At 48.9% G+C, this 23195-nt stretch overlaps 1 protein-coding gene across 1 annotated transcript; it reads left to right on the top strand.

Annotated features, from left to right (window-relative positions):
* On the top strand, nucleotides 1-18817 carry LOC311361927 (regulator of G-protein signaling 6-like; the record flags this gene model as incomplete). The annotated part of the gene is made up of 21 exons (XM_084481722.1): nucleotides 1-82; nucleotides 1292-1359; nucleotides 1525-1558; nucleotides 2020-2149; nucleotides 3281-3287; nucleotides 3379-3423; nucleotides 8492-8591; nucleotides 10185-10235; nucleotides 10544-10650; nucleotides 11958-12009; nucleotides 12631-12695; nucleotides 14084-14160; nucleotides 15020-15101; nucleotides 15552-15626; nucleotides 15928-16029; nucleotides 16211-16383; nucleotides 16604-16729; nucleotides 16935-17121; nucleotides 17633-17722; nucleotides 18348-18410; nucleotides 18767-18817. 21 exons carry the CDS (start codon nucleotides 1-3, stop codon nucleotides 18815-18817), a joined length of 1767 nt encoding a protein of 588 aa, XP_084337848.1.
* Nucleotides 18818-23195: the final 4378 nt, after the last annotated feature.

The following is a 23195-nucleotide window of genomic DNA, read 5'->3' as shown; positions in this document are numbered from 1 at the left end:
ATGAAGACACTTCCTCCCCCTGCTAACTCAATCAGCAGCCAGCCCCGAGGAATGTTGACACAAGAGATTCTGGGCAGCATCGGTGACAGACAGAAGGGGCCCCTGACCAGGATATCATTAGAGGTGTCTCCCCTCCCTCGTGGAATTAGAGCACACTCAAAAACAGCAATAGGAACATGGGATGGAAGTGAGGGAGGAAGTCTGTTTTTGTTGAAGGCCACTTTTTGTTTATCCTTCAGAAAGTCAACCCACTGATGGGTTATCATCAAGTGTAATTTTCAGTCAAAGATTTATTGACCTATCCCCCGTAGGAAAGTATAGCTACTGATTTACACTCCAGCGGTTAGTAAGTAGTTATGTCTTCCTTCTTCAAGTATTGTCATGTCCCTTGGCGAGCCCAATTATCCAGCTACAAGCCATAGATGTTCTGTTTTTACCATTGCTATTTTCAGAAGGGCAACAAGGCCCAGAAAAGCTATTATGACATTCAACACCAACACGCTAATTAACTTTACATTTCCTTCAGCAGATAAACATTATATTACATTTAGGAGGCATGTGGCTCAGGAGGTAGAGTGGGTTGCTAGTTTGATCCCCCATCCACCTAGCTGATTTTTTAGGTGTCCCTGAGCAAGGCACCTAACTGCTCCCGACAAGCTGGCTGTTGCCTTGCATGGTTGACACCGCTGTCGTTGTGTGAATGGGTGTGTGTGTATGAATGGGTGGATGTAAGCTAATAATCGTAAAGCGCTTTGGGTGGCTACTGCTCAGTTAAGCGCCATATAAAGGCAGTCCATTTACCATTCACATCTTGAGGTCTTCAAAATAGAACAACGCTGCATTCCTTCCCCGGCTCCGCTACTGCTGTGCCCGCCTCCTACTTGGGCCTTCCTCGTGAGATGGCAGCTTGACGCGGACGCAGTCACGGTAGGCTCACAGAGAGTTGGCAGGCATGAGCAATGAGGCCAAGCCGATATTTTTGAGAAAATATGCTGGCTGATTGGAAGGACAAGGAGGTGTGATTCTGAAACGGTTGTGGAAATGTGGGATTCAGGGATTTGGCTTCGTGGGGGGATGGTGGCACATGATGAAGAAACCGTGAGCTGTATGTTCTCAGCGGAGGAGATCGATGGAACGCACTATAAAACCGTGTTAGACGGGTCCGCCGGTGAGCCGACACGACCCACCGGTTCCTTGTGTATTCCCCCGACCACACCGTTTGTAAATAGCCTTCTTTTGTTGTTGTTCTCCGGTGTAATTACGCATAATTAACCTTATTCGATTTTACCAGGGTCCCTCGGGCGGATCAGGCCGGTCGAGCGCTGCTTCCTGGGGCTCAGGAGACCCAGCGAGGTGGAGGTAACTCTTTTCTACATCCTGCCTTCAGACAAATGAGCTTCACAAGCAATCCCCATAAAAGGGTTAAATCGTGGGTGACGAGACTTTGTTTCCCTGGAGCCGAGAGACCTTTGTCGGCCGGGGCTTTTTCTCGTTGCTGGCTGATTTCTGGAATGTGTTTCCCAGATAAGGAGAAGAAAAGACTGCTCCATGATTGTCCGTGAGATTCTATAAATAAGTCCCGTCGCCTGGTATCACGTCACTCTATCTGTTGTAGTGGCTCTTTAAGTGAGACGCCTCCTGCTTTCCATGCACTCGGGCCCTTAGCAACCCGTTGAAAGACTGGATTATCTCTTTCTTCTCCCACCCTCGCCTCATCAACAGCCAGATGACTCAACAGTTCAGTCCCATTATTTTCATGCTTTTCTCCCAGCTCCTCGTCTAGCCCATCTCGAGAACGAACACACCACTATCCCCTGAAACTCTCCCATTTGCCCGGCGTTAGCCCAAAAGTGGATCGTTGAGGTGTCCTTTCGTTTAAGGGAGAGCGTCAAAGCGAGGTGCGTCGCTTCTCTTTAAATACAAATAAATAAAGCAGTGGAGAGACCGGGCGGTCGGACAGGAGCTAATGCTACGGTTTTTGTTGTGACTGTTGTTGTTGTCGTTTCTTCTCTTCATCAGGACAGGCTCTGACTGAGCGGAGATGGCTAGTGTTCCCCGTTAATGAAGAGGGGTACACGACAGGGCTGCCGTTCAGAGACACTGTGGGCATGGGGCGATACCGACGCCTGAACAACTCCACCGCACCGACGTGACGAATGCAGAATATAAATAAATCAAAACAACACAGAGTGGCGACGGTGGCTTAAACTCAGACACGTTTCTGCGATTTTCACCCAGGGACGCCGTTGACAGGGGGACCGGGACATACATAATGCATTTCCTATGCTGCCTGTGTGCTGCCTGAGATTTGAAGGCAAAGGAAATGTGAAGATGCTTTGGGTAGCATATGATGGGATGTGCATATATTTCAGCTGTCTACAGCGGCTTTCTGTCATGGCAGCCTGCCAGAGGGGCCAGGGATTTGAATGATTATGTTTGGGTGGTTCAACAATTTACTTGGAAATCCTTTACAAATCTAGACCCACTAATGATTACAGGGATTACAGGGTAACATATTGACAAAGTGAAGAACGCTCTGCTCCAGGTAAAAATATACATTCCAAAACAGAAACAGAGCAAAGCCCAGAGGTTAATTCTGATGAGATGGAAATGGGCTGAGGATGACTTGACAAAGCTGTGTCAGGATTTGGCTGGGGTGAGAGAAGCATTACTATGGTTTTGACATGGCAAAGGGTGTGCGTGTGTAAGTGCATGAATGCATGTGCGTGTTTGTGTTATGTTGTTAAATCTTTTATTTTGTTAACAGGGCATTTCCATTGCAGTCATTTGCAGTCATTTGCATTATGGTCTATCAGAGTGGAACCAACCACAACCTCTTTCTCGTTTCTCTCTCTCGTTCTCTCTCTCTCTTTCTCTCTCTCACTCTCTCGTTCTCTCTCTCTCGTTCTCTCACTCTCTCGTTCTCTCTCTCTTTATCTCTCTCACTCTCTCGTTCTCTCTCTCTCTCATTCACTCTCTTTATCTCTCTCACTCTCTTGTTCTCTCTTTTGTTCTCTCTCTCGTTCTCTCTCGTTCTCTCTCTCTCCCTCTCACTCTCTCTCCAATCTCTCTCTCTCTCGTTCTCTCTCTCTCACTCATTCTCTTTGACTCTCTCTCTCTCTCTCTCTCTCTCTCTCTCTCTCTCTCTCTCTCTCTCTCTCTCTCTCTCTCTCCCTCTCCCCCGTCTCTCTGCTCCAGCTCCCTGAAGCCCCCCCTTCAGTCAAGACTGGGCATGCTAGCCCTCAACCTCCTCCCGTCCTCACCCCCTCCCGTTCTCTAGCTTCGCGGTGAAGGGAAATGACAGGATTTCTGTGGGGGGTAGTTTGGTGGTGGTGTGCCAACCTGTCTTGTTCTCACACCCCTCCCTCTGGGGTTCAGAACGCCGGCTGGAGCCCGTTTAATGAGGGTGGCGGCGAGGTCAAGGTGAGCTGGGGTGTGTTATGCGTGACAGGTCAAGACTTCTTTGCAGTACTTTCCCTCTCCCAGGAGGCAATGGGATTAAAAAGCATTAGTGTGTGTGAAAGAAACTTGTAATGGTTTTTGTACTGGGTAGTTTGGTCCTATCCCAGCACCCAGTGTCTGCAACCTTCCTCATGGAACCCTTGAGCAAGATGCTGAACCCCTACCTGCTCCCTTAAATAAAATAGTAAATGGACTGCATTTATACAGCGCTTTTCTGACCAGTGGCCACTCAAAGCGCTTTACAATATTGCCCTACATTCACCCTTTCATGCACACATTCACACACTGGCGGCGGTGTTAACCACGCAAGGCGACAGCCAGCTCGTCGGGAGCAGTTAGGGTGAGGTGTCTTGCTCAGGGACACCTCGGCACTCAGCTCAGGGACACCTCGACACTCACACAGCTAGGAGGAGCCGGGGATCGAACCAGCAACGGTTTGTGGTGTCGCTCGGTTTGATCGCAGGTGATTTCACAGCTTTAGCATCATAGACTGATGTCTGCAGCAATAGTAGCTACTGTAGCTACATAGTCGGTAGCATCCTAGTATCTGTAGTAGTATCTGCATGGAAGCAGCTGCAACAGAGTCTCTGTTTGAATCGTGCGTCAAAGTTTGCCCAAAACTTTGAAGGACAAACGGCCACATTTAGCAAACTAGGTCAGCCTCGCAGCGCGCCGCCCCGCTTCCTCCTCCTCACAGACAACGATGTCTTTCACAATGACAAGTGGGTCTGAATAGGCCTCGCTGATGACTTCTTCAATCTTTAATGGACCTATTACTGCCTAATACATCTTTTAGCACTATCTGTCTTGCTCCTCCAGCCTGGGCCAGCCTGGGCCAGCCCTCTCCCCTGCCACTTTGGGCGAGGGGACAATGGCTTTCATTAATATCGTAAAAAAGAGGAGATAGAGAACACTGCTTTTCGCTCGCTTTCATTTGACCATTCATCTGCCAGACAGCTCAGAATTGTTCTCTTTCTTAACTGTTGTTTGTAGTGTTATATATATACTGTATATTTCTTTCTTTCTTCGTGTTTGAGTCGACTGCGTGGAAACAGTGAATGGACATGTTAGTGGCCATTAAATGTATTTTAGGGGCCAATTTCAACCTCATTTTGCAATCTCTCAATCTGTCATAGTCGCGTCCATCCGTTGCAGTCCAGAGTCAAGAGGCTGTGTGTGTGTGTGTGTGTGTGTGTGTGTGTGTGTGTGTGTGTGTGTGTGTGTGTGTGTGTGTGTGTGTGTGTGTGTGTGTGTGTTGTGTGTGCGTGACTTTGTGCTGCAAGAGTGGACTGTGGACTTGTGGGCCCACCAAATGTTAGAACAAAATTGGCCCTAGAAACACGCAAATGCAACACACACACACACACACACACACACACACACACACACACACACACACACACACCTTTCTCTGATAACCATTTTTAGCAGGCTGCTAGCGAGGTGGCGTGACGGTGACGGCGTTATCGCGGGCTAGCCTCGTTATCGCGGGCTAGCCTCGTTATCGCGGGCTAGCAGCGGCACCGCAGGGCTCTCTCTCCAAAACGCTCTTCACGCCGCGCCGCGAAAGCCCATTAGCGTCCGGAGCTAAGAGATAGCGTGCGCCCTCTCGGCTGGGCCAAGTACTTGTTGTCCAGCGCCTTCCTACAGGGAGATAAGAGTCCTCTCCCACCGTCGCCTCTCGCCCGGTGTCCATTAGAACAGTGGAACAAAAGGGCTGCATCCCTTTCTCATGTGCATGTGCTGGGTCCCTGTGTGTGTGTGTGTGTGTGTGTGTGTGTGTGTGTGTGTGTGTGTGTGTGTGAGTGTGTGAGTTAGTCTGCATGTGTGTGTGTGTGTGTGTGTGTGTCTTGTTTGTGTTGGTGTACAGTGGATGTGAACGGTTCTGCTGTGCATACAATGGAGCCTTAAGGTTTTTGAAGCTCTTCTTCTCTGGTTGTTTTGCGTGTATGGGCGTGGTCTTCAGAGGGCCAGCGTGAGCACCAGGCTGGTCTATCTGAGGGCCAGCCCCGGGTCGGTGTGAAGTGCTTATGATGCCTCAGAACATGAGGCAGAAGTGCAATGACAACACAGAGGCTTAATTTATAAATTCATTCAGCAGATGCTGCTGTTGATCTCTCTCTCTCTGTCTCTCTCACTCTCTCTCTCTCTCTCTCTCTCTCTCTCTCTCTCTCTCTCTCTCTCAATCCCTATCTTTCTCGATCTCTCCCCATCAATCTCTCTATCGCTCTCTCTGTATCTCTCTCGATCACTCTATTTCTCTATCTCTCCCCATCTCTCTCTCTCTCTCTCTCTCGCTCTCTCTCTCTCTCTCTCTCTCTCTCTCTCTCTCTCTCTCTCTCTCTCTCTCTCTCTCCATCTCTCTCTCTCTCTCCCCCTCTCGCTCTCTCTCCCCTGTGTGCCTAATCCCACACTGAGATTTATCAGCTCAGTCAAAGTGTTCATTTTCTACAGTGAGTTTTCAATAATTCAAAACCAAGACACTCTCCCCGTCGATGGTAAGAGAATCTTAATTGCCGCGCCACACGACAGCCACCCCGGCCCCCTCTTCTCTAGTGTGTCACGTCTATTATTAAATCCATACGCTTCTCAAATGCAAAGGTGTTTCGCAGTGTATGTGTCATGGAGGTCTGAGTGTGAATCATCTTTTGAGTGCTTTGCCAGGCGGCATGATTACCTTCCAACGTCAGGCTGGAAGAGTAAACATAGTGAGCGATTTTCTTTAGCCTAGCATCTATATCTCTTCCTCCCTATCTCTCTCTCTCTCTCCCCCATCCCTCCATCCTCTCTCTTGCCTATCTCTCTCTTTCTCCTCTCTCACTCCCTCTTTCTTTCTCCTCTTTCCTCTATCTCTCTCTTTCCTAACTCTTGATCTATCTCTCTCTCTCTCTCTCTCTCCTCTCTCTCGCTCGCTATCTCTTGTTCTCTCTCTCTCAAATCTCCTCTCTCTCGCTCGCTTGCTCTCTCTCTCCAATGTCCTCTCTCTCTCTCCCTCCGTCTCTCGATCTCCCCTCAACATAAGTTTGTTAAGTTATCGCTGTCTTTCTTTAAACGCGGGGGAGATTATTCAGAGTTAATGAAGATCAGGGAGGCGCGGGGGTCTTTGAGGAGGGAGCAGCAGGGGTATATGGTTGATAAGCTGCCTCCATAAGCCCGTTCCCATCTTCCCTGCTGGCTCCAGTTATTAATACTGTTGTAATGAGCTGCTCTGACTCCTCCGCTCCACTAATGTAGAGGAGGAGAATCTGGGGGGGGGGGGGGGGGGGAAATAATGTTTTCTGAAGCCCTAGCCACCATTTTGCAATTTGTTATCTGGGCATGATTGCTTAAAGCTGGTGGACACACAGATAGACACACACACACACACACACACACACACACATGGGAATGGAATGACAATAATATTAGCACTAATAGCTCTTTTTGTTTTGGGTCCAGGGTCAACCCCTTAACCCTTTAACCCCATAACCCCATAACCCCTTAACTCAGCACCTCTGTCAATATGTCCCACACCGTTGAAGCTGAAGCTAATAGAAGCAACTTTCTCCAGACATGTACTTGTATGCCCCTGTCTGTCTCTGTGTGCATAAGACAGATTGTGTATTCATGTGTTTGAGTGTGTGGTAAGTGTCTGTGTACGGGTTTGTGTATACGGCTAAGGGTGTGTGTGTGCTTGCATTTGTGTGTGTGTGTGTGTGTGTGTGTGTGTGTGTGTGTGTGTGTGAGTGCGCGTATGTTTGCGTTTGTACTTATGGACAGATTTGCATGTCACCATCCGTGCATCCGAACATAGACAGCTCCACGAGCTCCACACGCACATCAGTGAAACCCGTACGTAGGGAGGCATCAACTCTCTAACGGACAGCAGAGCCGCCGGGACAGCTTCGCATGAGGCCTGAGTTTAACACAGCTCAGCGCAATAAATCACCTCTCCTTAATGCAGATTGATTTCCAGTGGACAGCTCCATCAGGCCTGCTCTCCGTGGCACCAGTGGAGGCCAGCCAGTGATGGGGGGGGGGGGGGTGGGAGGGTGACTGTAGTTAGCAGCAGAGCGCCGACCCTGGCAGTTCACATCACAACAGAGCGTGACCTCAAGGTCCGCGGCCATAGAAGGAAAAGGTCAAGCAAAGCCGTATGCTTGTGTCATCATTCAATTTTTTTTTCATTCATTTGCCCTGAGAGAGAGAGGGGGCGAGGGAATGAGGGGGAGAGAGGGAGAAAGGGAGGGGGAGAGAGAGACATATTATGATTTTTATATAAAAAGGTACAAATTGCGAGTTTTGTGCAAATAAATATATGCAAATGACCAACATCATTCAACCAATCTTCTTCATTCAACCAATCTGCTTCAAAGAGGCTATTGTTTACATTTGAGGCATGCACAATCACACAAAATGCTCTTGAGCAGAATCAGCACATCGAGGTAACGTTGACCGCTAACATTGGTAACAGATGTTTTGATGACGCTAGGAGAGACGGCCCGACGGTTCGAGCCCCCAGACCGCTGTTGTCCTTTAAAGGCTCTGACTGCATGGGGGTGTGACGCTTCTCTGTGTCGTGGGGAGAGAACTTCAAACTGTATTGACAGCATAACTCAGATTACACTAAAAGAGTTTAGTGTAAAAAAGTAAAGATGGTAAGAAAAGAAAAAAACGTCTCTTTGCAGAGAAGCACAGCAAGCAATACAAAGGTTGAAGCGATGTAGTGACCCCTGAACCAAGTCTAAAACATTGCCCTCCTGTAAGACCTTGCTATGAGCTAACCTTTAGCTTTCTGCTCTCTCTGACTAAACTCTGCAGCTGAAACTGGAGGTTATTTTGTGAATCGTTGGCATTTTGAGACTTTGAGACCTTTTGCTCCCTCTTCCCATCGTCCTGGTCACACATCCCCATGCGGAAGTGCCCACTCAGACACCCAGCCACGCACACAGGCATACTGAACCTTAATGCATTAATCCATACACTGTAGAGCGAGCATGTTTTATTTAAAGGTACGCTGGTGACCAGGCTTGTTTCTGCTCTCTGACAGATCGAAGACGTTGTTATGAGAATACAAGACGAGAAGGCGGGAGGGGTCACCATCCGAACGGTCAAGAGCTTCCTGTCCAAGATCCCCAGTGTGGTGTCAGGTCAGTCAGCACCTGTGATACATGTCTGTGTCAGGTCAGTCAACACATCTGTATTATATGTATATAGACGCCATCTGGGTTGTGTTTGTGTGGGTGTGTTTGTTTATTTGTGACAATATTGTTTATTTATTATTATTTTAGACAAACCCAACACACACCACACATTTATATTGTCTATGAGTGTGTGTTGGGTTGTGTATAGGTGTTTGTTTATTTGTGAACACAATTGTATTTCTGCACACATGCTTGGGTCCTTAAAAATGCATTTGTGTTTGTGTGTGGTTGAGTGTGTGTGTGTATGTGTGTGTGTGTGTGTGTGTGTGTGTGTGTGTGTGTGTGTGTGTGTGTGTGTGTGTGTCTGTGTGTCTGTGTATGTGTGTGGTTGAAAGTTTGTGTCTGTGTGTGGTGGAGAGTGTGTGTGTGTGTGTATGTGTGTGTGTGTGTGTGTGTGTGTGTGTGTGTGTGTGTGTGTGGTGGAGAGTGTGTGTGTGGTGGAGAGTGTGTGTGTGTGTGTGTGTGTGTGTGTGTGTGTGAGTGTGTGTCTTTGGTGGAGGCACCTGGCAGACATGTGAACGGAGTGAGTCAGAGGCAGTAAAGTAAAGATGACCTTTCGGTCTCATTTGCATGGCTGCTGTACTGCCGTCGGCTGCTGCAGGTGATGTTTGCCAATAAGACCTTGGTCGTTAGCAGCCCAGCAGCCTGTGGGGACGGCCTCATTACAATTGCTCATGTGTGTGTGTTGCTGGGGGGATGTGTTTGTGTGTGTGTTTTATGTCTGTATTTGATGTATGCATATATGTTATCCATGTTTGGGTCTATTTTTGCCGTGCATGTGCATGTGTGTTTATTTATGCATACAGTTATACGTGTTTGTGTATAATTTAGCTGTGCATGCGTGTGTGTGTGTGTGTGTGTGTGTGTTATACAAACCCAACACACACTGATTGTCTATGTGTGTGTGTTGGGTTGTGTATGAGTGTGTTGTGTGTTATTATTTGTGATTACTATTGTATTTGTGCTTGTGTGCCTAGAAATGCATTTACATAAATACGTGTGTGTCTGTTTTTGTGTGTGTTTGTGTGACTCCCTTCAAGCCCTATCTGAGTCACTCCTATACTTCTGCCTCTTCAGGCCTGCTGGCACAAACACACACATACACACACACACACACACACACACACACACACACACACACACACACACACACACACACACACACACACACAAACAAGCCACAACAGATGCAAATGTACAATGTGGAAGTGAAGAGCTGGAGAAAGGACCATGCACTGTAAAAAGCCCCTTGGTTCATTGGCTGACTGCAGAACAGCCTCCTCTCTCTGGAACGCACCGGCCTACTCAGCCCTAACAGCCCGCGCACCTACAGCTGTAATCAACCTCTACTCCAGCGTTAAAGCTTTAGCTTTTAGTGTTTGTGTATTATAACTCGCAGGAGTCAATGTGTGGAGTGTATTCACGAGAGGGCACTTGTTCAAGGCTAATGTTATGCATTTGTGTGTGTATGTGTGTGTGTGTGTGTGTGTGTCTCTCTCTCTCTCTCTCTCTGTACCTTTCCTCTCCTGTACTCTCCAGGAGCAGACATTGTTCAGTGGCTGATGAAAAACCTCACCATCGAGGATTCAGGTACCTCATGACATTAGAGACACAACACCACCACTGTACTGCGCCCACACCGCTACCACCGCCACCACTGCCGCCACCACCGCCACCACTGCCACCACCACCACCACCATCACACCACCACCAACACCACCACCATCACCACCACCACACCACCACCATCACACCACCACCAACACCACCACCATCACCACCACCACACCACACCACCACCATCACACCACCACCACCATCACACCACCACCACCATCACACCACTACCAACACCACCACCTCCTCAACCCACTGTGCTCTCTCTGTCCCCCCCACAGCCGAGGCTATCCATCTGGGGAGTCTGATCGCCGCCCACGGCTACCTCTTCCCCATCTCCGACCACGTCCTCACCCTGAAAGACGACGGCACCCTGTACCGCTTCCAGGTACGGCAGCACCCCCCCCCCCCCCCACCGCGCAGCCTGCCCCCCGCCCCACCGACCAGGGGGCAGCCCCCCACCCCCCCCCACCGCGCAGCCCGCCCCACCTGCCACAGTGCTCCGTCTTACGCAAGGATACTCCCGCTACAGCCGCATCCCGTTCATGACGGTGTGTCAGTAGAGTGTGATCGGAATACGCACTAAGCCTATGGTGAGGCTGTCTGAGCCGTGGCTTTCACTGTTCTCACTTTGGCTTTGGAGAGGTACGGTGCTAGAGACCCAGCGGCTGTGTGGCATCGATGCGGTCCCAAACCGGCCCTTGTTTGATAACATGGGGGGGGGGGGGGGGGGGGGGCGACACAGCAGGCTGTCCCAACCCCCCCCCCCCCACCCTCCGCCTCGCACCCACCCATCCTGCCCGCCCGATCGGCCGGCCCCTCCCACACATTGCACCGCAGAATCCACTTAGCCACGCTCCCGTCGGTCCAGATTAGGAGGCATTATGTGCGGCTACCGCGAGCGCGACGCTGCTCTGCCTTGAATGGGGGGGCTAAAAATACACCCCCTCTGATGTTGACATGATGGAGCCCACCGGTGTCACGTGGAAAGCGTTAAAAGGGGGGGGTTGGGGGGGGTGCAGGGGTAGGGGGCAGGGGGCGCGGTGTGCGTTTGAAGAGGTATCGATTCGTCTCCGGTACAGTGTTCGTCCGAGGGGGACAGTGACAGAGGGTTTTGTCTTTTGTTTTTTGGTGCATAGCGCAGCGAGGTGTGACTGTAAAACAGGGCTTATTTGCGTTATGTGCGCGCACCAGAAGTACTACTCTGTCCTTTTTTTTTTAATTCATTTACCGCTGTACAGATCCAAAGAACCGAACCGCCCCTACCTTATGCTCTGGAGTTAATTATTATTCATTAATATTGCATGAATTTTACATGAATATCTGCCATGAAATACTAAATCTAAAAAATACCAGTCCTGCCATGCTCTCCTTGGGCCCACTACTAGAACGCTGGATCGTTTTGGCAGATCCATTATTAATGGACCAGGGAACCAACTTTGAATCTCTAACATCCAATGAAATATACATCCATAGATCAGAGAGGGAACCAGAGTCCCCATCAATTCCCAGATAGTTGTGGGACACACAGAGACGTGATGGATGCCCATCACCGGGTGAATCCGGTGCATAGCAACCGTAGTATTTTTAGCATTACGCAGAGTGTATGAGATATTATAAACCTGCTTTACCAGAGTGACTCTCTGGCTGATTAGGTTCTTGTGTGTCTCTCTCTCTCTCTCTCTCTCTCTCAAGTCTCCGTACTTCTGGCCGTCCAACTGCTGGGAGCCTGAGAACACTGATTATGGTGAGTCACGGTCCGCCGTCCTGTGCTCTCTGGCTGTGGTTTTTGGGGTTTGATTTGACTTTGTTTGTCAATCATCCACTTTGTCCAACTCTGGCCAATCCTCCTGGTGCTGCTGTTGTCTCTTGCCCGGCATCGGTCCAGGCGTACAACCTGTGTGTGTGTGTGTGTGTGTGTGTGTGTGTGTGTGTGTGTGTGTGTGTGTGTGTGTGTGTGTGTGTGTGTGTGTGTGTGTGTGTGTGTGTGTGTGTGTGTGAGAGAGACTTCAGAGATAAATCACTACTTTGAGGCTGGTTAACTCGCCTTGTCCGGTGACAGCGAGGACAACATTTTTGTTGCATGAAGTTATACCCTGAAGTACTCCAGCCCAAGCAGCTCGTATCACCAGTGAACCATTCTCTTTGTCATGATTGTAAACATCTATAACTTGACTTTATGACTTAATCCCTCTCTCCCTCTAACTCTCCCCATATCACCTTCTGCCACTCTCTCTCTCTCGTTCTCTCTCTCATGTCTCAATCTCTGACACTCTCGTTCTCGTTCTCTATCTCGCTCTCTCTCCATCTCCATCTCCATCTCCATCCCCATCTCTATCTCTATCTCTATCTCTATCTCTGCCTCTAGCCATCTACCTGTGCAAACGCACCATGCAGAATAAAGCCAGGCTGGAGCTAGCCGACTATGAAGCCGTAAGTACACACTGTTATATTAGCCTATAAACGTTCCGCCCACTGAGCCGCTAATTACATTTTTTCACCTTCTATTGTTGACCTTGGCTGACTCAGAGTATTTCTGTTTTGTTTCGTTTTTTTTATGAGGAAATTATGTTGCCGGGACGATGAAAGTTGCTATCTACCCCATGATTAAATTCGATAATTAAATCAACACACTTTCACACACCAGAAACACACACAAACACACATAGACACATTCAAACACACAAACACACACACATTCAAACACACACACACACACACACACACACACTCAAACACACACACACACACACACATACACACGGACACACAGCCTTTCGTCAGAAAATGAATACTTTTCAGGAGTGCCACAGCATGTGCCATCATTGTCTCCTCTGCAGACAAGGTAAACCGGGAACATCTTGGAACAGAATTAGCATATGAATAAAACGCCGCACAGGGAATTATCACCCCGCTATTTTACACTCTCACATTTTACTACCCCCGACTTGTACTCCCCCCTCGTTGTAGGACGGTAATCTATTGTACTTTATTATTCTCCACTCGGCGGCAGAGGCGTTCTCTCTGTTATTTGGGTCATTACAGGGCCCAGGGCCTCATTCCTCTGTCTGTTCCGCGGCTGGTGGCTGGCCTGATGGAGCGATGGAGGGCTCCTCTGCTTCATAACGAGGTCATGCGTCTTTGACAGCTGCTCGTTAAGGGCCAGCTTCGCAGAGGCACGCCTTGGTGCGCACAATCAACTGATTCTCAATCGTTATTCTGATTGCATCAACTGGTAGAGGACGTTTGTTTTTCCCTCAGTGCTCCTTCAGTCTTTAGGTTTGTCCAGGGTGGCCTGGAGGATTAAGGGGTTCTCTCATGCCCGCAGCCAGCTATGAGTTTTGGGTAATTTTCCTAGTGATTGGAAAAAAAAATGGAACCTAAATACAACTGTATGCAAAATCAGCAGTTGAGTACGTCTCCGAGATGATGTCTAACCCTTCACTTTAGTTTTGTTATTTTGTGTCCACCGGGTGTGACATTTGCACAAAACATAACCGGACCCCACTCAAATCGGACCGACCTGTTTTTCAAACCTTGGCTACGGACCTGGGTTCTTTGGTAGGGAGGGATGGAGTTATGTTCGGGGCCCAGATAAAAGCCACGGTAGAAAAGAGCCACAGAAGAGCTTTCAGTGCGTTCGCTGAAGGGCCCGGTGAGGTGTTTCTGTCAGGGTATCTGAGCACAGTGACTCACCGCACCCGGCCTCCCACATCTCCACGAATGACTCATTTAATCGTCTGAGGGATAAAAAGAACCTTGAACCTCAAAATATTCTGATCCCCTTGACATGAAACGCCGCGCCTGATTGGCTGTACCAGGAGAACCTCGCCAGACTTCAGAGAGCCTTCGCCCGAAAGTGGGAATTCATCTTCATGCAAGCCGAGGCCCAAGTGAAGTGAGTGAAACGTGTAAATGGGCGTGAAAAAGCACCAAGAAAATAAATTTTGTTCTGAATATGAGATATGATCCTCTACCAGTCTACACGGTTGGAATGCATGCAAAGAAATGAGCGCCTAGTTCTTCCTACGTTCACATTTGTGTCCAAAGAGAGGTCCTGAACGACACACATGATTATGATTGTTTCTCAGGGTTTAATCCATGCTCTCATGCTAACAATGCTTTTCGTTTAGGCATATGCTAGACACCACCACAGCAAACATGCTAGCTTGACTAATTCCATCTCTATGTAACTGCGCCACCTAGTGGTGGCTATGGGGAAGTACAACGGTCAACCCTGTTGTTATGGGAAAAGGCAACACCACAGAAACATATTTTCTCTCCCCCTTCTAGCTAGGAAACATTTAAAGTCAGAGTGAGTGAATAGAAAACGCTGCATGTCCAAGAGGGTAGGGCGTAGAAGAAGCATTAAATCCAGACACACACACACACACACACACACACACACACACACACACACACACACACATGCAGCATAAACTAGGCCATGTGAGCACCAATCACAAAATGTCAGTTATGTAAGAGCTGAGTCCTAACAGTGACCAGCAAGCATTGCTTGGCAAAGTAAAAACGTCAGGTCAAAGCCTTAGCCGGGGATCTGAACTCACACACACTCACATGTTTCCTGCTTGTGTGTGTGTGTGTGCGTGCGTGCGTGCGTGTGTGCGTGCGTGCGTGCGTGCGTGCGTGCGTGCGTGCGTGCGTGCGTGCGTGTGTGTGTGCGTGCGCGCACGTGTGTGTGTATATGGTTGTTTCTTTGAGAATCTTTACCTATTTAAAATGTATATCCTACCCAGAATCGACAGGAAGAAAGACAAAGCTGAAAGGAAGATCCTGGACAGCCAGGAGAGAGCATTCTGGGATGTCCATCGCCCAGTGGTGAGTGTGGAGGGAGGGAGGGAGGGAGAGGGAGAGAGGGAGAGAAAAAAAAGAAAGAGAGGAAAGAAAGAGAGAGAGAAAAAAAGGAAGAGAGGAGAGAGAGAGAGAGAGAGAGAGAGAAAGAGAAAAAAAGGAAGAAAGGAAGAGAGAGAGAGCGCTGAGCAGGCTAGAACAAAGGCACAGGTGTGGTATTAATGTAAAAATGCAGAGGTGGGCATGGGGAAAAGAAGGGTGCCAAAAAAAAAAGCAGCAATGGACAGCTGGGAAGAGAGTGTTTGTGTTGTAAGCCCAGTAAAACCCCCTGATCAAGAGCAGTCAGCTTGATAAAATAGGGATTTGTCATCCAACGGATGGTCCCATTTTGATGTCAATAACCAGATTGGGTGTCAGGTTGCCTGCACAAAACCCTGTTCCCTGACCCAGAAACACTTAGCGTGTCCTTTTCCACAGCCAGGCTGTGTCAACACCACAGAGATGGACATTCGCAAGTGTCGGCGAGAGAGGAATCCACACAGGGTGAAGAAGGTGAGGTCACCATGTCGTTATTAACACTGTTCTGAGACACAAGGGAAGACCTTTTATATTAAAATGTCATTTGTTGGAATATCTAACCTCAACAACCTCAACAATAAAAAAAAAAAAAGCTAATGCATTCAAAACCACACACACACACACACACATCGATAACATTTTATCTATCTATCTATATATCTATATAGGGCATCATTTACTACACTGATGCTGCACAGCAGCATCAGTGAAGTAAAGTTTTAAATAAAGTTTACTAAATAATAAACTTTTAAATAAAGTTTTTCCTCTGCTACAGTCTGTGTACGGAGTGGCGGACGAGAACCAGAGCCAGCCCAGTCCGGCCCACATCCCCTCGCAGCCCGCACGGAAGCCCACCAAAGAGGACGTTCAGAAGGAGGTAACCTCCTCCCTCCGCCTGAGCACGGACCTGTCATCTCTGAGACGCCCGCTGCTGCCGCCGCCCTCATCCATCACGCCTGACACCTCTGAGATACAGACTGATGAGCCTTCCCCTCATTTAGCTTTTCCATTACACTCGATTTACCCCCTCTCTCCCTCTCCCTCTCCCTCTCCTTCAGATCACCTTCCTCAACATCCAGCTGGACAGGCACTGTCTCAAGGTGTCCAAGGTGGCCGACAGCCTCATGGGCTACACGGAGCAGTTCCAGGAGTATGACCCCTTCGTGTCCCTCACCGAGCCCTCCAACCCCTGGATCAGCGACGACTCCTCCTTCTGGGACCTGGAGGCCAGGTGAGCTTCTGGAGCTGAGGAGCGAGCGGGCGGACCAGGTGAAGGCCTCAAAAGCGAGGGGGATTTACTGTATGAGGAGCATCTTGGACTGATGGCGTTTGAGGTCTCAATGGTGTGATAAAAGGATGGATGGCACATTTCGGTGTTTGTACAGAAGGTCGACATGGTAAAAGGTTTGTCTTTTCTGTTCATTAATTCTCCTTCATCTCACCTCCACCAGCAAGGACCCCAGCCAGCAGCGGGTGAAGAGGTGGGGCTTCTCCCTGGAGGAGGCCCTCAAGGACCCAGTGGGGCGGGACCAGTTCCTGAAGTTCCTTGAGTCAGAGTTCAGCTCAGAGAACCTCAGGTGAGCCCCGTTCCACACACGCATGCACGCACGCACACAAGCATGCACACACACACACACACCTGTGGGGTTGACTTAGCTCAGGAGGTAGAGTGGGTTAACTTGTAACCAGAAGGTTGCAAGTTCGATCTCCTAGCTGAGGGGGGGTGGGGCTGGTAGTATGATGGGTGATGCGTAATGGCCGTGTGGGGCGGCCTGTGCCCAGGTTCTGGTTGGCGGTGCAGGAGCTGAAACGCCGACCCCTGCAGGAGGTGGCCTCGCGGGCCCAGGAGATCTGGCAGGAGTTCCTGGCCGAGGGCGCCCCCAGCTCCATCAACCTGGACTCCCACAGCTACGAGCGCACCAGCCAGAACCTCAAGGACCCGGGCCGTTACAGCTTTGAGGACGCACAGGTGCACACAGAGCCAGACCGCTAGCCGTCAGGGCGATAGAAGGAAAACGCACACACGCACACGTGTGCGCCAGACAGCTAGCTGTCGGGCGATATGGGACAAACGTGCCAGTGCACCAAGTACGCACGAGCGCACACACACACACACACACGCACACACAGACACATACTGTACATTTGCGCAAGATAGGTCGTGTCAGGGAATGTACACACATCCGGTCCTGTGTGTTTATATTCTGTGGATGTACCCTTGCTCCGTGATGTGAGCTTAACCACACACACACACATGCACACAGACACACACACACACACCCACAGGGTGTGAGAGTGAGAGCTAAGAGAGAGAGATGCGGAAATATGAACTAGTATTTTCTCATGTTAATATTATATAAACTCCTGTGCTCTCTCGTTCACATTCTCTCCGTCTTTCCTTGTTTTCCTCGGAAAACCCTGAGGCTGACGCGGGCGTGCGCACACACACACTCATGCCCCCTCCCCTCTTTCTATTCCAGGAGCACATCTTTAAGCTAATGAAAAGTGACAGCTATGCACGCTTCTTGCGATCCAACGTCTACCAAGACCTCCTGCTCGCCAGGAAAAAGGTACTTTACCGTTACGCTGCACTCACCCTATTCTGTTCTACCTCTCATTATTCTGCATAAACCTTTTACACTTCGCTTCCCTCTCCGACGCCGACTTAATCCTGCTGTCAAAACAATTAAGGGGGAAACTCAAATACACTTAAGGGTCAATCGATTGAGCCCTCTCTGTATGCAGTGCTCTATATCGTCAGAATTGATCATTGTATAGTACCAGGGTGCGGTACACCCTAACCCCTGGAATGAATTAACGGTTAGGCGTTGCTGTGCTATGTGCTAGCTTTTGCTTTGTATCACATCTACCTCTGTCCCCCCCCCCCCCCCCCCCGCCTTCATGCCTTTGCCTGTCCCTGTTTGCACCCCTACACCCACCCTACTCCTCCTCCACCCTCCACTCCACCCCCACCGGCTGGCCTCGCCCCTCCACCCTCCACTCTGTCTCTCCTAACCTCCATTCACCCTCTCTCTCTCTCGTTCCCTCTCTAAATATATATACATACATATATATGAAACAACCAACCACCCAACCTACTCCTTTGACAACCATGACTTGATCCTGCCTCCCTGACTCCACCCACCCATCCATCACCCCCACCCACCCCCTCCCCTGACCCCCCCCCGCTCACAGCTGCAGCCGGCCGACACAGAGCAGGGCCGCCGCACCTCCCTAGAGAAGTTCACGCGCAGTGTGGTAAGTCCCTCCTCCTGGGCGGCGTGGCTGTTCACCCGTTCATCACAGACCACACTGGCCTCCTCCTCCTCCTCCTCCTCCTCCTCCTCCTCCTCCTCCAACCGGCACCTCCACTAGTCCCCCTAGCTGCGGCCCGTGTGTACGCTCATGTCCTGTGTCCGTCACGGCGCCACCGGTGGCTTGTGTCTGTCGTCGTGCATGCTGAGATGACGTGTGTGTGTGTATGTGTGCGTGCGGATAGCCCTGTTTCCCGACCTCATTCATCGTCCGGGGTCGTGTCGTTCTCCACCTGAATCCGGACTCCTCTCGCCTCTGTTCTCTCCGTCACTCGTCGGCGCTCTCCTCTCCTCCCCCAGGGCAAGTCCTTGACAGGGAAGCGGCTGACGGGCCTGATGCAGTCGTCCTGACACAGCCGGGGCCGGAGGGGGGCGGGCCATGCCCCGCGGACGGGACACCGCCGCCGGATGTCCGGGGGGAGAGGGGGACCGGGGGCGTGGGGGGGGCACGGCAGAGAGATGACAGAGACGGGCCGGGCCGGGATGCTGCTGGGGATGCTGCGGTTGTGCCGGGGGTCTTGCCCATGTGACGACCAGGCGGCCTGCTGCTGCTGCTGCTCTGGTGGGATTGCACGAGTGGTGGTGGTGCTGGTGGTGCTGTTGGCGGTTGTTCTGCCGGGGTTGCACCACCCGAGGCAGAACCACGTCGCGGGACGATGCCGGCGCGGTGTGGCTTCATGACGCATCGAGGTCAAGCACATCCACGTTTATTAGAGCTTCCCCCCCTGTCCCGTTCACCCCCCCCCGTCCCAGGTGGGCCCGTGTGCGGACCACCTGGGTCGTCGTCACTGAGTCGTCGCTGAGCGAGCTAGTCATTTCAAAACTGTTTTACGTCACTCCCTGTGTGGGATTTTTGTTTTCTCCTGGGAAATTATAAGCACATCTCCGGTAGCACAACGATAGTCACACACACGTTTGATGTCCGATTGAGCTATGTCATATAGTAGTTGCACAATTTACGGAAAAGGTAACGATATCCAAAGAGCAAGGTAGAAGAGACGCAAATAGGGGGTTACTTTTAACATGGCTTATATCAGGAAGGCAGCAAGCAATAATGAATAGGCCTACAGGGGGCCATTTTGATTTGGTATCCGTCGGAAACCGTTTTATATCCCTCAGTGATTATCATATGTTTCCTATAAAGCACGTCACATGAAGGCATAGCTACAGGGGCAACATGCTCAGCTTTCGTTTGCGCCTTTTCAACTGTTGCAGTCTATTTCTGAAATAGGATTTTTAAAGGTTTTCATTTTCCATGCTTCATGACATTCCAAAATCTGGGAAAAGGGCTTAATGTAGCATTTACGATGTATTACATGTTTTTCCTGAAAACGTAGAGAATTTTAAACAAGAAAAACGTTTCCTCTAATCAATAGTTGTGTAATAAAATTGTGGCACAATTGGCCCTAAAAACAAACTGCCATTTGCTATTTCGAAGAAAATAGTGGAATTCAGAGTTTACATAAGATTACATCGTTTTTAAAGTCAGTTTCATTCCTGATCTTCGAAACAAAATGATTTCATACTTTATTATACTACGATGAGTTGACAACAATCACTGTCAAGCATCTAGGCCTATTGTAAGAAGTCCAAACATTTGAGTTCAAGTTCAGTTAAATAAGTTGCCTTTACGACATCACCATCTAGTGGTAAGGAAGTGTAAAATTAAGGCCTTTGGTGTTAGAAAGTTTTAGATATATGTTCATTCAAAGTGGAGTGGAAATACATGATCTACTGCCTAATGAGGAAGAGTCTGGTTTTGTTGAGCTGCTTTGTTATTGCATGAGTGGATTATATAACACTTTTTTGTCTAAATTATGATTAATTGAGGGAGGGGAAAAGTGTGCTAACTCTGTGCAATCAAATTTCTTTTTGGTAAAACCGCATGTCGAAAAAGAGTCAAAAAGCCGCACTGAATATCAGGAGGAGAAAAAAAAAAATCAGACTCCAAGAGAAAGAGACGATACAGGGAAAGGCCTCTGCAGTCAAAAAGGAAACAACACTTGATAAATGCAGGTAGAAACCAAGTAGTAGAGAGAAACAGACATCAGCCTAACAAGACCATAACTTCAGCCTCATCTTTACTTAATCCTCAACTTCTTTCTTTTCAAGAAGTTCCCAGACTACTGGAGAGATTTTGATTTCACAGCTCCAACATGGGGCCCTGTCGTAAACTGCCAGCTAGTTCTCCAGTGACTTGCTCACACAGCTGAATGTGTGTATGATGTACTCCAGACTATATTTTTTCTAGTATGCGCAATGCACTGTTTGGGCCATGTTGACCGCCGTTATATTCATGAATGAGCAGAGTAGAGAAGCCTTCATTTCATCAAATCACAAAATACTGACCATTATGCTGAATATTATTCTCTGCACACAAACACACACACACACACACACACACACACACACACACACACACACACACACACACACACACACACACACACACACACACACACACACACACACACACACACACACACACACACACACACACACACAATTCAACTATCTAAAGAATGCATTTGTCTATGTGAGTGGGCTCTAGGGTGTGCGTTCTTGTTTTTCTTTGAAGGCACACCTAATGGTACGGGCACATTACTATGCATGTAATATATCCAGGGCATTTGTGCTTCTAGATTATGATTTGTTCAATCAGTAGGTGAACTACTGGCACTACAAAGACCCAAGCACCTGTTTATCATGGGTACCAAATAAAATCGATGGACCTGTATGCCCCCGTTACAGCCTCTGTGTGGTCCTTTCTCTGCTTTACTAGACCTGTATATGAGGTTAGAGACCCGGTCTGCCTGTGTGTGTGTGTGTGTGTGTGTGTTTCCACCGAACGTAACCGTCAATTACTGTTTTAAACACATTACAAACAATGGGCGTCAGACCGACGTAGTGCAAACTACTTTGGGCACCCAGTGCGCAATCACTGGCACTGCTTACGTCTCTGGCTTGTGACGCACGTCAAACTGTAACCCCTTCCCCCACTTTCAGAGTGCATTATACAAGTGCACCTGGGCCAGGGAAGATGGAAAACTGTGAGGGTGCAAAGTGCTTCTTTATTTGTTACCGCAAGGCAGAAAATGAGGACGGGCGCCCGGCGATTTAAAATTTACTTTTATTTTTCCTCCGAGCGCGACCAGCAACCACCAGAAGGGGGCGCACTTGGGGCGACCTCCTATATGGCCCAGAATGAAGATCATACTTGCGTGGTGCATGGTTATGTTTCTCCAACATAGATTAGTGGACAGCAGGCCACAACCGTAATGCAATAAACTCATCTGACACAGCAGGACTGAAATGTCCTACGGAGTTCAGTAGCAGTGATGAACCTGGTAGTGGAGTCCATGGAAATAGCGTGACTCATCACTCCACTTTACGGGAGATCGAGGCAGATTATCCTTTTAATGGAGTAGACACGGCGGGTATTGGATATAAAACTGTGTCCTTAACCGACCGACCACACACACACACACACACACACAGATTTCCTTCTTTATTCATTTTTATTTATTTCAGAACAATAAAAATAGTTTAACAAACAAAGACTTCAATCTCTCCGTTTGGAACTTGATATTTACAGCAGAAGATGAAACAATCACCGGGGCTCGTCCATTTCATCTCCTCTTGGCTCCACTTCCTTTACCCCACTGGGGGCGGGAGTAACTGTGGGGGGGGGGGGGGGGGGGGGGGGCGGGCAGCGGGATCCAGGGGCTATTGCTGAGTGTCTTTGACGAGGTATACAGGCTATAAGATACAGGATTGGTGACACTATTTCCGAGCTGACATCACAAGTTTTGCATTCAGGGCGGGGCTATTTTTGTTTGTTTGTTTCATTATTTTCCAAGCGCCCCCACGTCCAGACAGATGTTTCCACACCGGTAGCAGTAGACTGTGATGGTAGACATGTGATTAAAGGGAAGCAATGCTGATGCTGACGCTCCCCAGCGGAATCCTTTTTGAAGGGGGGGGTAACTACAGTGGTGTGAGGGGTGCCAAACAAACAAAGCATAAAAGTATTACAAATAAAAAAAGAGCAAAAAGACAATGAGAATCAGTGTAGCCATGTCTAATGCCCCCGGGATCTCCTGTCCTCCACAAAGGGACACGTTCTCTTCAGAGTCGTCTCAACACATTGCACGTCTGTGGCGGTGTGATCACATTAATGATGAACTCATAGGATGTGGGACCCATGAAAGAGGCTTCGAGGCTCTTTGAGACACACTACTTCAAATTCCTTCTCCACTTCAGCACTGGGCCTTCTAAAGCACTCAAAAATATATTAAATAACTTGGATTACATTTTTTTTATTTTTAGTTATTTTACGCTTCCTTTTCGTGTGCGTACAAAGCCTCTGAACACACCGATGTTTTTAGTACTAGGACTACTAAATATTGAATGTGCGACGGGAAACATGATCAGAATCACACACAAAGATTGTATTTCACATCGGATTAAAAAATCGTGATAATAAATAAATCAATCTGCAATCAGTAGACACATAATGCAAACATTATTGCAAATTTTTGTGGGTCTTTTTTGGTTTGTTTTTGTTTTCATAAGCGCGGTTGCTGTGGCGATAAAATTGCAGCTAATCCAATTCTCTTATGGGAATTGATTATAATGGGATCCTCACGCGAGGTGGCTTTGTCTTCCGTTGCCAAATTAAACACTAATGGGCTGATTTAGGGCCGAGGGGCTGAAACAAAACGACGCC

The sequence above is a fragment of the Micromesistius poutassou genome, assembly GCF_964030765.1.
Source record: "Micromesistius poutassou genome assembly, chromosome: 17".
In the NCBI taxonomy this organism is placed as follows: Eukaryota; Metazoa; Chordata; class Actinopteri; order Gadiformes; family Gadidae; genus Micromesistius; species Micromesistius poutassou.
This window is presented reverse-complemented; position numbering and strand designations above follow the sequence as displayed.